A 13,481-nucleotide genomic window follows, 5' to 3' on the forward strand; every position below is an offset into this window, starting at 1 on the left:
GTCTTATGCATCGAGACTATCTTAAGAAAATGAGTCTAATATGTAGGCATTGAGGCTGGGAGATTATAAAAATTTTATGATGATAGGTTTTACTCCAAATATGCATGATTACATGATATTGAAAGTTTTAGTTACCACTGAAGGATAATCCCATAGCTTTTTTTTTTTTTTGTTAAAACCCACTCATGGGGCCTACGTGTTAATATTCAAAAAATGGTTACAAGGTCCTTAAAAAGAACCTCTAGCTCCCTACTGCTCGAAAGAGCTACAAGTAAAAAAGTAAAATAAAAACCTATGAGCCGGTGGTTCCTTTTTCTACCGTTACAAAAGTAATGCCACAAAAACCTAGGACTGTGAGTAAACAGAACCCAAAAAAGGAAGCAACTGTTGATCTCAGTCTGCTCATTCTTCCTGCCAAAAACCAGTAAAAATTATCAATAAATACTAATAAGCAAATATACTAACCTTGGCAACCGTATAGCTTTTACGAAGAGAAATAAATAACTTCCTGCAAATATATAACACATAATAAGCATAGTCAGTAATGAGAAAACCATCATTAGATCCCAAAAAACTACCAGCAGGACTATAGGATTCCCAGGTTTTACTATCAATACAGCAGACCAAACAAGTGTCCAGGAACCAAGGAAAAAATAAGAAATAAATATCGAAGCCTCCAATGCAGAGCTTGTGACCCCAAATGAGAAAAAAAAACAGAGTACAGTCAAGATCCAGCAGAAAATCCACATCCAAATGCAAATGCAAACACCTCCGGAAAGATACTCCAGACCAGGAAAACAAAGCAGAACCACAAAATCACGCCCGGACAACCCAGCAAAAGGAAGAAACAGGAAAAAACCCAGAAACTAAACACCCCAAGAAACAAAAAACACCAATCAAGAAAGCCCCAGATTATCACGTCTAACCAGATTAAGCAATTGCTCAGGCATTTTATCAATCTCGAAAATAATATTACTAGTAGCAGAACAACCAAACTTAGCCAACCAATCCGCACAGAAATTGCATTCTCTGAAAATATTGCTTAAGGAGCAGTTAAGCTTAGACATGGCCATATGAATCTTTCTAATGAGATAGAAATACTGCGGATTAACAAGAATTTCTTTATTAATCAATTGAGTAACCAGCACAGCATCCACCTCAACTTGAACATAATAAAAGCCCTTAGACAGACATAGCTCCAAACCCTTATGGAGACCCATTAGCTCAGCAAAAATAGCTTTACACAGATATAAAGGGTCCGAAAAAGCTAAAATTACCTCACCGTAGCAGTCACGCAGAATTCCTCCCATCCCAGCAGATAACTGATTTACCGACCCATCAGTATTAAGCTTAAAGAACAAGTGGGAAGGTTTTAACCAACTAACTAAACGCTCCCTATTATCCACCTGATCAACATTTAAATCAATACCAATAGCCTCAGCATAAATACCACAATTTTTGAAATGTTTCTCATTAATAAGTTTAGCATAGAAACACTGAGAGACTTTATAATTAACATTCAAAATAATGACATTAGCATCTATCTTAATACCCTTATGCTTAGACTCATTTCTCGCCTTCCATATGTACCATAAAATAAAAATAGGCAAAATGTTAACAATATGACCCTTAGCAGGAATCATCCATTTAGAAAGCATAGCATAAATATTCTCATTACCCGTGACAGGGCAATTATTGTTAACAAAATTAGACAAAAACCTCCAGACAGTTTTGGCCATATGGCTATGAATAAAGACATGCTCAATACTCTCAATATTAAAACAATACTGACATTTAGAGGGCAGGAGAAAACCTTTATTCCAGAGACTGGTATCCACAGGTAAAAACCCTTTAATGCATCTCCAAGCAAGAATAGAATAAGAAACAAGGAAACAATTACTCCACAAATTTTTAAAAACCATAGACTCAGCTTGCTTCTCTCTAAAAGTATCCCACACTAAATTAAGCTTAAAACGCCCATTAAAAGAAATATTGAAAATAATATTATCAGTAGCATCCAGCTGATTCGGAATACTCAGGATTTGAATAAGCACCTCATGAGGAATCATAGTACCAAGCTCCATAACCTTCCAAATACCATTAACCCAAAAACTAGAAACTTTAGTGTTAATAAGAGTATGAGCATTAAGCATACTATCAATAGATCCATTTCCCAACCAATTATCCTGCAAGAAAGAGACATCACCATTCCCTAACCCCCATTGAACAAATTTTTCGGCTTCCCAACTTATCTTACATAATCTTTTCCAAACCATAGAATCAACCACCTTGAAACTACAATATAAAGGGTTAATATCCTTACAATACTTAATATACATAAATTTAGACCAGAGACTATTGTTAGTCCTAAAAGCAAACCATAACTTATGAGAGAAAGCATGCACCATATCCAAAATACTTTTGCTTCCCAAACCACCTTCATTAACCGGCCCACAAACTTTGTTCCACGAAGCCCAATAAATACACGAATGCTCATTATTGGCTCCCCAGAAAAATTTGTTGATAAGACATTCCAGTCTCAGACAAGTGGCAGGAGAGGGGTGAAGCGTGTGAAAAATAAAAATAGGAATCGAATTTAACACATGCTTGATTAACAAAAATCTACCACCAAAAGATAAAAATTTAGTGGTCCAATTTGAAATTTTACATTGAAAAACATTGAAAATATCTTCAAAAATAGAAGCTTTTTTGCTTCCCTTAAAAATAGGCGTACCTAAATATTTGATAGGAAAATAAACACAATTAAAATTGCATAATCTAATAATCGCATTAATTTTGGCATTGTTAACCGACTTAGAAACAATGAAATTACTCTTGTTTCTATTAATGTTGAGACCACTGATCTTATGGAAACCTTCCAAAAATTTGATCAGAATTTTAATATTGTTAAAGCACGCATTAGAGAAAATAATAAAATCATCAGCAAAAGAAAGGTGAGAGATAGGAATACCCCCCAAAGTATGGTACTACAAAGAAGGGTGTCTCATGAATAATTCCTCAAGACTTTTGGACAGGTAATCAACAATAATAATGAACAAAACAGGTGAAAGAGGGTCACCTTGTCTCAAACCCTGAGAAGACTTGAAATAACCATGGCTAGCTCCGTTAATAATGATAGAAAAATAACAATTTTCAATGCTGTTTTTCACCAAAAGAATAAACGACTCACTAAAACCGAATAAAGCAAGGACTTTATATAAAAACTCCCAATTTAAATTATCATAAGCTTTAGTGATATCTAACTTAAAGATAATGTTACCACCTTTGGTTTTGATATTAATATCATGAGCAATTTCTTGAGTAAGAAGAATATTATCAAAAATACTTCTACCTCTAACAAAACCCGTTTGATTTTGAGAAATAATTCTAGGAAGAATGTTCACCAATCTGGAAGAAATAATTTTAGACACCAATTTGTTAAAGAAAGAACACAAACTTATCAGTCTAAAATCATTCCAATCATTAGTAAGCTCTTTCTTAGGAATTAAAACAATATTAGTAGAAGAAAAGAATTTGCCATAGGGTTTCCCAGAGAAAAATTCGTGGACAGCTTCAATAATATCAATCTTGGTGATCTGCAAAGTTTTAACAAAAAATTTTGTAGTAAAACCATCAGGACCCGCCACAGAGTCCATGTTCATATTTTGAATGACATTCCAAATCTCCTCCTCCAAAGGAAGTTTAGTCAGCATAAAATTATCAGTTTCAGAAATACAGCTAGGGACAATGTAAGGATTTTCAATGGCCTGAGCTTTTTAAATCAGGATGAAGTTTAAAGCAATCTACAGCCCCATGACCATGCATCTTACAATGGGTACAGAAATCCGCCACTTTTTCAAACTCCACCTTTTGCATGTAACCAAAATCCCTGGATCCAACCCAAATTTCTTTTGCAAACTTCTTTGAAATATCAACTTCCACAAGAACCCGAGCAACAGACGGCCTCGTCCTGGAAGCCGTCGCTTGATCAGTTTGCAATGGTCTACCAAAAACAGAACCTAATGCATGTAAAACTTGAGGATTGAAAAAATGTAAGCGTAAATTTGGGAAGGAAATCCAGACAGGCACAATGGGAGATTCCTCATGAATATCAAAGAAAGGTGTCCACTTTAAAACTTTCATTTGGCAATTACAAATAAAATAGGAACGTCTAGAAAAAATGCGACTATAATCCATGTCGTTGGACAACTGAATGGCAACATGACGAGAATCCAGAAGACCGATGGAGTAAAACCCAGAAAGCTTGAGATTAGCGAAAAAAGAACGGATGTTATCAAGATTTGGTCTACGAAGATTAAACTTCCCCACTAAAGTAAATTTAAAAGGAGACGCTAGTTTAAGAATGTCCTCATCAGAGATGAGAATAGCAGGAGCACCATTAATCACAGACTGAGTAAATTTGGGCGCGTTCTCACCTTGCAGAGGATCCCCTGATAAAACATCTTTAAAAGACCTAGTAGGAGATTTAGAAGGAGCATCACCTTCCAAGTTGAAGAAACCTTTGCTTTTACCATGAATCGGACTGGCTATCTTCCCCCACGGGTTTGAGGAAGCCATAACCGCCAGATTTAGCGCCCCAAAAAGGGGAAAAGAACAGCAGCGCCACCAGAATACCTTCAAGAAGGAGCAACCAACAGGAAAGACGAAAATCAGCCAAGAGAACAGGCCGGGAGAAGAGAAATCTCGCAGAACCCTAAAATCGCCTGGAGGCGGCTAGGGCGAAAGACTTCTCTTCGACGTTCGGTGTGACTGATCCCATACTGATCCCATAGCATTTGTGATAGCCTAGTACTAAATTTAGATTGGTCTTATGTAATTTAAATAATTAAATTGGAGTGGAAATGTTATAGGTAGAAAAAAAAACTAAACTTTTGTGATACAAATAAAAACCACTTAAGCTTTAACAATCACTACAAGAAAACATGGATTTTTCAACACAATTATTCACCAAACAAATTGAAAATTCTGTCAGAAATGGGATATTTTGGCTGATTTCCAACATAAAACTTACATTCTCTAAAACATGCGTCAGAAAAGAATTAGCGGTAGATTTTTTTCATCAAAAATTTTACCGATGAATTTTCAACTGTAATCTAAAGGGATTTTGTTGAATCACACTGGCAAATTTTGTTTGAGATTCCACTAGAAGTATCGACGAAATATTCTGTTGATAATTTTGATGAAAATTATTTGTAGTAATTTCCACCCAGAATCCTTCGTATGAAATTTCCAAAAAAAATATCCATCAAAACATGTAACATTGAAATAAAATATTAATTTATCATGTTCATTATTGCACAATAACCCTTGAAGAAAGTATCAATCACATAAATGGTCTCAATTTATAAGAAATTTAAACATTCTCAGAATGACATTATTCAAAATGCATTATACAATTATCAACCACTGTACTATACAAATCATAGTCAAAATCCACCATCTCTAAAAATTTACAAAAAACCAACTAAAGAATTATAACTATCCAGGCTCTACTTCTCCTTCATCCCCTCACTCTCTTTGATTTCTATAGGTTATTTTTTAGTAAATTATGCCCTAATTATTTGCAACTCCTCCAATATATGGCTTTGCCGCATTTGCATATTAGCTTGTGATTTTAACACTTTCTTTAGTTCTACTATCAGGGCAACCACCTGTTGGTTAACTAACCCCTCCTAGCTATTAGCTAAGAAGCTTGATGAATTAGAGGATTTTCCCTTGAATATATGCATGTGAATATAATTTATAAACTCTTCCCTTCTACATTTTGCCTATTACCTGTGATCATATATTATAGTTGGAATAATCTGATGATCCCACAAAGGTTCCCTTGCCAGTTGCAACCTAGCTCTCTTCAAGTCATGTATCCTTCTTAAAAATTTAAGATAAGCATAAATATTATATCTATATCATTTAAAATATTTCTATTAATATTCAAAACTTTAAAAATAATAAAGGCCCTCCTTGCTTGCTGTTCCACCCACTATTGTTCCTCAATGCTCAATATTTCCATAATAACTCATAACTCTAAGTGAGTAGTGCTTTCATTCCCAATTGGTTGTTGTACAACACATAATAATCCATAGACATTTTATGCTATCATATTTTGTGACTCTTCCATATATTGTCAAAATTATGATCCCATTACATAATAACCATATATTTGAACGTCCTAATATTTTCTTCCTCTATTATCTTGGAATTTATTAATGGACTATATTGAGAGTATAAATGTAGCTCATACTCATCATATGAAGTCAAGAATAAATATTCTAGTATGAATCCCTTACAATATAAATAAGCATTAACCTCATATGATGTGAGGTACAGTTGGTTTTTATGCTTTGAACAAGGATATCGAAACCTCCCATCTGATATAAAAGAAGATAGTTGACAGACCACCTCGATAAAAAATTAACTCTGTTAATGAAATCATCTATTAATATCATTCATCCAGGCAACAATCAATTATACATCCAATTTTTTTTTATTTTGAATATTCATATCAGATGTGATATATGAAGTCCTACACAAACATTCTCATAAAAACAACCAAAGTGTAATCCACATAATAAAAAGTATGCAGTAACATGGAAATAATATAAAAATGTGAACTATAGTGAAATAAATAGATAAAAAAATTTTATACATCCATGAAACATTAGTCATGGAGAATGACTAAATCATGCATTAAGTAGTAGTTGGGTGATTGTGATTGTGGATCAATTGTCGATAATAAAATGTTTAATGAGTTGGACGATTTGTATCTATTAATGTGCTTGAAATTATTTAATTATAAAATGAAGAGTTAAATATATTAAAGACAAGGTGACCAAGATGGCTTCACCCTTCATATCCATAATTCCCTATTCAAGCATTCAATAGAAAAGAAGAACTCAGTGGCATTAGCAAAAGATGCTATAGTGAGCCTCGAGGTTCATGGGTGTAGACGAATATAATGTAGTGCATCATATACTTTGACTATATATAAGGGAAAGAAAAAATTGTTATACTCATATATTTTATGAGGTTGTAATTTTATGTCTTGTAACAAGATAAAAATCTTTTGTAAGTTCATTATATATTGTGTGATTATCTCATTGTACATCTTTAAAAGGTGTGTAAGTGTAGACTTTGAATATTCCATACAATAAGGATTACAACAATAATATATGAGGAAATGAGTCATTTTGGGATAAGATAAAATACAAAACAAGGCCTAGATCATTATGTCATGAATTTGCTAACTTTCAAATGTAGAAATTGACTTAAAGTCATAAATTAATGTAAGAGTATCAACTCAAACCAAGAATGATGGTGAATGTTATATTACTGGACAGATCATTTTGCACAAGGAAGCATTTCACTTAGTAAATTTATAACCATTAGTTAAAAAGATAGCATTCAAATTATTTCAAATCACTAAATAAAAAAAAAAATTGTAGAAATTTATTCTAGAAAACTAACTTTCAAACTGGTGATCTCTCTACTGGTTATTCTATCGATAATTCTAGCAAGCAATGTTTCGCCATAAATTTTGCCAGAAATTTCTATTTTTCCTATAGTGAATTTAAAGACTAACCTAGGGCTTAGATTTTAATGGGATTCTTTCAACAAATTCACTTATACTGTAATCAATGAGTTATTCAAAGTTTATTATAATTAGATTGATGGTGTAACTTATTTTTCGCTCCAAAGCCTCTGGACACCAATCTTTTACATTACTTACAAACATTCTTACATAAAACTAAATTCATATAAATACTACTAGTAACATCCAACCCTTAAAAGGTTGTTTATCTCATGATATCTTCAAAGAATGCAAGGAAATACATAATAAATAACATGAACAATAAGAAAGAAGGAAAAGATAAAAAAAAAACTCTAAGTAGAAAAGCTCTCTCTTTGCATCATCATAATCTCCATCTTCTTTCTCACTATAGCTGCTTAAAAAGTCTTTCCAAAAACCTTTAAATTAGTATGAAGAAAAAAATGCAAAACAAATAGGCACGAAAAAAGAATAAGTTTAGAAAAAGGGTATGAAGAGGCTAAGAAGGAGACCCCTAATTTCCTAAAAATGTCCCTTAAATGTTCCTTGATGGTTCCACTACTAAAAAAGATAAATTTTAGATCCTTATTAAGACAAAAGGAGGAAAATGTCATATTTGGTGCCTAGGTCTAGGGTTTAGCTGCTATGTACTACGCTCTTTGTTCTTCGACTTCAAAAATGCAATTATACATATCGAGATTGTCTTAAAAAAAGAGTATGATGCCTAGGCATCGGGTTTGGTTGTAGGCTAGACCTAGGCAATATGTATTTTATTTTGTGGATAGAAATTTTCAAATTAAAAGCCTTAGCATTATAACTGGGCTCTTAGCCACCAGGCTTAGTTCCAAGGCTCGCAAAACTTTCCAATACATTTTTTTCATCAAACTTAGTTCAAACGGAACCTAAAGTATCATTTTGCTCATTACTTTTTTTAAGGATAGCTTAATTTCATCAAAAAGGAGTATTCCCTTAAAAGAAATCCATAGCTCACTAGTGCCTATACAGTTCAATCAAAAGATATCAAAAAAACCTATAGAGAAAATGATTCCTTATCTTAAGATATAATATTGGAAAGTAAAAAAGAATGGCATACAAGAATCCAATGCCAAAAAAATTTTAAAGGAACAATCGCTCAAAATAAAAAGACCAACAATAATGGCCACCACATGAAAAGGAAAAGCTCCTGTAAACTTAAGGAAAAAAACCAAAATAAACACTTACCTCAACCTTGAAATCAAAGAAGGACACAAAGATGTCACTATCACATTCTATACGAAAAGATAATAAAAGAAAATTCCATCCAATAGCCCAATGCTACAACATGACGAAGAAGATAAAGCTGGTGTAGGCAACAAAACTCACACAAATAGATAAAGAACATGAATAGTAATTCTAAGAACATAAAAAATTATAGGAAAAGGATGAAATTAAGAGAGAGAAAAAATAATTCAACATAGATATCTTAAGATAAAATATACCATAAACAAAAGTAGACAATCAATATATGAAACCCAAAAGAAAGACATATGAGAAGGAGAAGACAGTAATAGGCGATACGAGATAATCACCATTCTAAAACACATGATATTCTACAAACAAAACTACATGATCCAATCTCCATTCAAGATCCAGAAAGAATAGAAGAAATTATTAGGCCATGCCTGACAGAACAAAAGGATATACCATCAAGAAAATAATATAGAGCAGCAACTCCAACATCAAGAGAAGCAACCATCACAAACCAATCAAAAACCATAAGTAAGGACTATAGAAAACCAAAACATATGGGCCAAACTCAGGAATAATACAACATACTTATGAGAAATTCACCCAACAAAACCACGTCAACCCAACTCCATTCAAGAACTAGAAATATGACCAAAACTTATAAGATTAAGGCTGATATTAGAATAAAAATTTTCAAAAAGAAAATAAACCAGAGCAGCAAACACATTAACAAAAGATCCAACCACTGTATATTCAACTCATGAAATCAAGGCATAACTTGTTGAAATTACATTTAATTCCCCAACATTTCTTTCATCCAAGTAGATGGATAACATGGAGTAACAAAGGGACACTAAAACTAGGCGAAAATATAAAGATGAGATGGAAACCACAATAAGATTCTATTCAATAGATCATAAATAGTATATTTAATGTTCTACCGAGCTCTATTGAAAACATCTTGAAACAAGAGTGCACAAATAATCAATTGAATACAATAGATAAAATGTGTCTACACATATTAACGATAAACCTTATCCTTCAAGAAATAATGCTTGTTTCCATAAATTGCTGAAAATATAGAAGAGCCAAACCGCATAACCAAAGGTAAAGTCTAAAGACTTCCAAAACATATAAAGATCATCTCAAGAATAAAACACCACCCAAATTGACACATAATCACCAAAAGAAAAACAAATCCACAATACAATCAAATGTATTTAGAAAATTTGGCATAACAATATTCTCCTATCCTATTCTATTTTAACCAATTTTGATTTCTCTCTCCTCTTTTCCACTCTCGCCCTAGCGCCGCTCGGGCAATTTTAGGGTTTCATCTTTCCGGTTGTTTTCGTGTGTTTCTGGAGGGATTTTTTAGCTTGATCTTGTGGTTTTCCTTGCTGATGGTGCTCGCTTGCCAGTTTTTCCCATCGGGCCTTCGTGTAATGGCCGGATCTTCCTCCGTTTTGCCTTGGGGGAACATCTCGTCCCAAGCTCAAGATGCTAACAAAGGTTTCTTCAACCCTGACTCAGAGACACCTTCCCCTACTAAGTCTCACTCTTTTAAAGATGTGTTAGCTGGATCCTCAGGTGATATCTTACCTTCTCTGACCCAATCTACCATTAATGGTGTGCCGGCTGTTTTGATCTCCGATGATGATGTTTTAAAGCTTGCATCGCTTTTTCATTTTACCTTGGTTGGTAAGTTTGGCTTGCGTAGGCCAAACCTAGATGCGATTCATGCTTTTTTGGGGATCCTTAAACTGTCAGGATTTTACTCTGTTGGTCATTTAGATTCGAAACATGTTTCCATTCAAATGTCGAATGATTTGGATTATAGTCGTGTTTTTGCTCGTAGATCGTATTTTATTTTGAACTGTCAAATGAGGATTTTAAAGTGGACTCCATTCTTCGATGTTAAAGAAGAATCACCTATTGTACCGATATGGATTTCTTTCCCGAATCTTAGACTGTATTTTTTCAATCATAAAATATTGTATGCTCTGGGTTCTATTTTTGGTCGTTCGTTGCAGACGGATCAAGCGACTGCTTCTAGAACTAGACCATCGGTTGCTAGGATTTTATTGGAGGTTGATATTATTAAGAAGCATGCCAAGGAAGTGTGGGTTGGCTCTATAACATTTGGGTATTTACAAAAGGTTGATTTTGGGAAGGTGCCTGACTTTTGTAACCATTGCAAAGTTCATGGGCATGCTGTTTCAAACTATTTTAAGTTACACCCGGAATTAAAGAATGGTACCAGCAACTCCAATGGTATAGGGGGGCCTTCGGAGCTAACGATAATTTAATTACCTCGTAGAATGATGCTCCTAATGGAAAGATTCCAATTGTTAAGAAGGCTGGTGACCTTCCTATTAATTCATCGGATGAGGATGCTTTGCTTGAGAATACCCCTGCTTCACCAGAAAAAGTTTTAATTAGGGAAGAACCTAGTGACATTAGTGAGAAAAGTCCTAAAATTTTTATTTCTGTGGAATCTATGCTACATCCTGAAGAGAAAGTTGATGATCTACCTGACATTGCTATTGCTAATAAGGAAAAAGCTCTTACCGAGGACTGTGAAGAAGAAGAATTCGTTCCCTACCAAAATTTGATTAAAAATATGGATGGTAGGGATAATATTAATAGGGAGTCTTCCTCTAATTATCATGCGGTTACTACTAAATATATTGAGGAAGAGGTTCTCCTAAGATGCAAAAGAAAAAAAAATGGGAAAGCTCTATTACCGGATACTCCTCGCTCGACGAGGGCTCAAGCTAATACTAGAAGTTCTAATGATTAATACGATTATTTGGAATATTAGGGGTATTGGGGGGGCTGATTCTAAAATTCGGGTTAAGAACCTTTGTCGTATTCATAACATTAATATGTTGGTGCTTTTGGAACCTTTTATTAGTTCTGATAAAAGTGTGGTTGTGACCAAGCGTTTGGGTTTTGATAATTGCTTTACTAATTTCTCTAATAAGATATGGATTATGTGGAAAAAACAAATTAGTATTTTGATTGTTTTAGATTTGCATCAAGTTGTCCATATTCAAATCTCTTATGATAATTTTAATTTTAATGCTTCTTTTGTGTATGCTCTTTGTACTAGAATGGGTCATGTTCCTCTTTGGGAGCAATTAGCTAATTTTGCTCTGAATTCGAATGGTTCTTGGTGTGTGGGTGGTGAATTTAATGTTATTTCTAATCCAAAAGAAAGGGTTGGGGGTAACAATCCTAATCATAATATTATGGATGATTTTAATCAAATGATTGCTATTTGTAATTTATTTGACAATGGTTTTTCGGGAAGTGCCTTTACTTGGAACAGAGCTTCTATGTGGCAAAGACTTGATAGGATTCTTTTTAATAATGAGTGGGTTAGAAGTTATAATATGACTACTGTTCAGCATTTAAGTAGGACATTATCTGATCATTCCCCGCTTCTTATGAATGTTTCTTAAAGTAATTTAATGGGTTCTAATTCCTTTAGGTTTCAAAATATGTGGATGACTCATAATGATTTTCTTAATGCAGTTTCTATTAATTGGACTGCTAATGTCTTTCCTAATAATAGTATTAATGGCATGGCCAAGTTATGGGCTAAACTTAGCAGGCTCAAGCAGATGTTGAGATGGTGGAATAAGCATATCTTTAAAAACATTTTTGATAATATCAAAAATGCTGAGAAGAACGTGGTGGAGTGAGATAAAATTATGACTGAGGATCCCTCTAGTTTAAATTTGTCCAATTTGGATAATGCTAAACTTAATCTTTTTTCTTTACAGAATCAAGAAGAATTTTTCTGGAAACAAAAGGCTGCTTTCAAAATGAATTTAGAGGGGGATCGGAACACTGCTTTTTTTCATGCTCTTGTTAGCAAAAACAGGATTAAGAATCATATTCATAGAATGGTGGACACTCATGGTAATATTTTTGATACTGAGGAATTAATTACTTCTTCTAGTGTTGATTATTTTAAAGATATTTTTAATTGCAGTAAATTAACTAATCTGATTGTTGATGCTAATGTGATTCCCAAGTTAGTTAGGGATGACGACAATTTTATGCTTACTCAACCTCCTTTGGAGGATGAGATTTGGAATATTATTAAAGAGATGAATGGGGATTCGGTTGCTGGGCCTGATGGGTTCACTGCCAAAGTTTTTGTTCATGCGTGGGAGACTGTTAAGAATGATGTTGTGGATGCTATTCATGATTTCTTTAAAGGTAATGCTTATCCTAAGTTTTTTGCTTCGACTAATATTGTTCTTATCCCGATTAAAGATAATCATACTTATTGGAATGATTTTTGGCCTATTAGCTTGTGTACTTTTTTCAACAAGTTGGTGGCTAAAATTATTGCTATTAGATTATCTCTCATTTTACCTAGGATTATTTCTATCAACCAAACTGGCTTTGTGAAAGGTAGAAGTATATTTGATAATATTTTATAGGCCCAAGAGATGGTGCATGATCTTAATGTTATAGGTAATGGTGGCAACATTATTTTTAAACTTGATATAACTAAAGCTTATGATAATTTGAAGTGGGATTATCTTTACAACATTTTGCATCTGTTTGGTTTCAATCAGTTCTTCATTAATCTTATCAAGAATAGTGTTGAGACTTTTTTTTTTTGTTATCATTAATGGTATGAACCATGGTTTCTTTTCTTCCAAGC

At 33.5% G+C, this 13,481-nt stretch overlaps 1 protein-coding gene across 1 annotated transcript; it reads right to left on the minus strand.

The window, feature by feature from the left end:
* Positions 1-3,759: 3,759 nt before the first annotated feature.
* Positions 3,760-4,578, minus strand: LOC114580043. Its single transcript, XM_028696480.1, has one exon. The coding sequence runs from the start codon at positions 4,576-4,578 to the stop codon at positions 3,760-3,762; it is 819 nt and encodes a 272-aa protein (XP_028552313.1).
* Between the last annotated feature and the right edge of the window lie 8,903 nt (positions 4,579-13,481).

This window comes from Dendrobium catenatum, unplaced genomic scaffold (assembly GCF_001605985.2).
Source record: "Dendrobium catenatum unplaced genomic scaffold, ASM160598v2 fragScaff_scaffold_743, whole genome shotgun sequence".
Classification (NCBI taxonomy): domain Eukaryota; kingdom Viridiplantae; phylum Streptophyta; class Magnoliopsida; order Asparagales; family Orchidaceae; genus Dendrobium; species Dendrobium catenatum.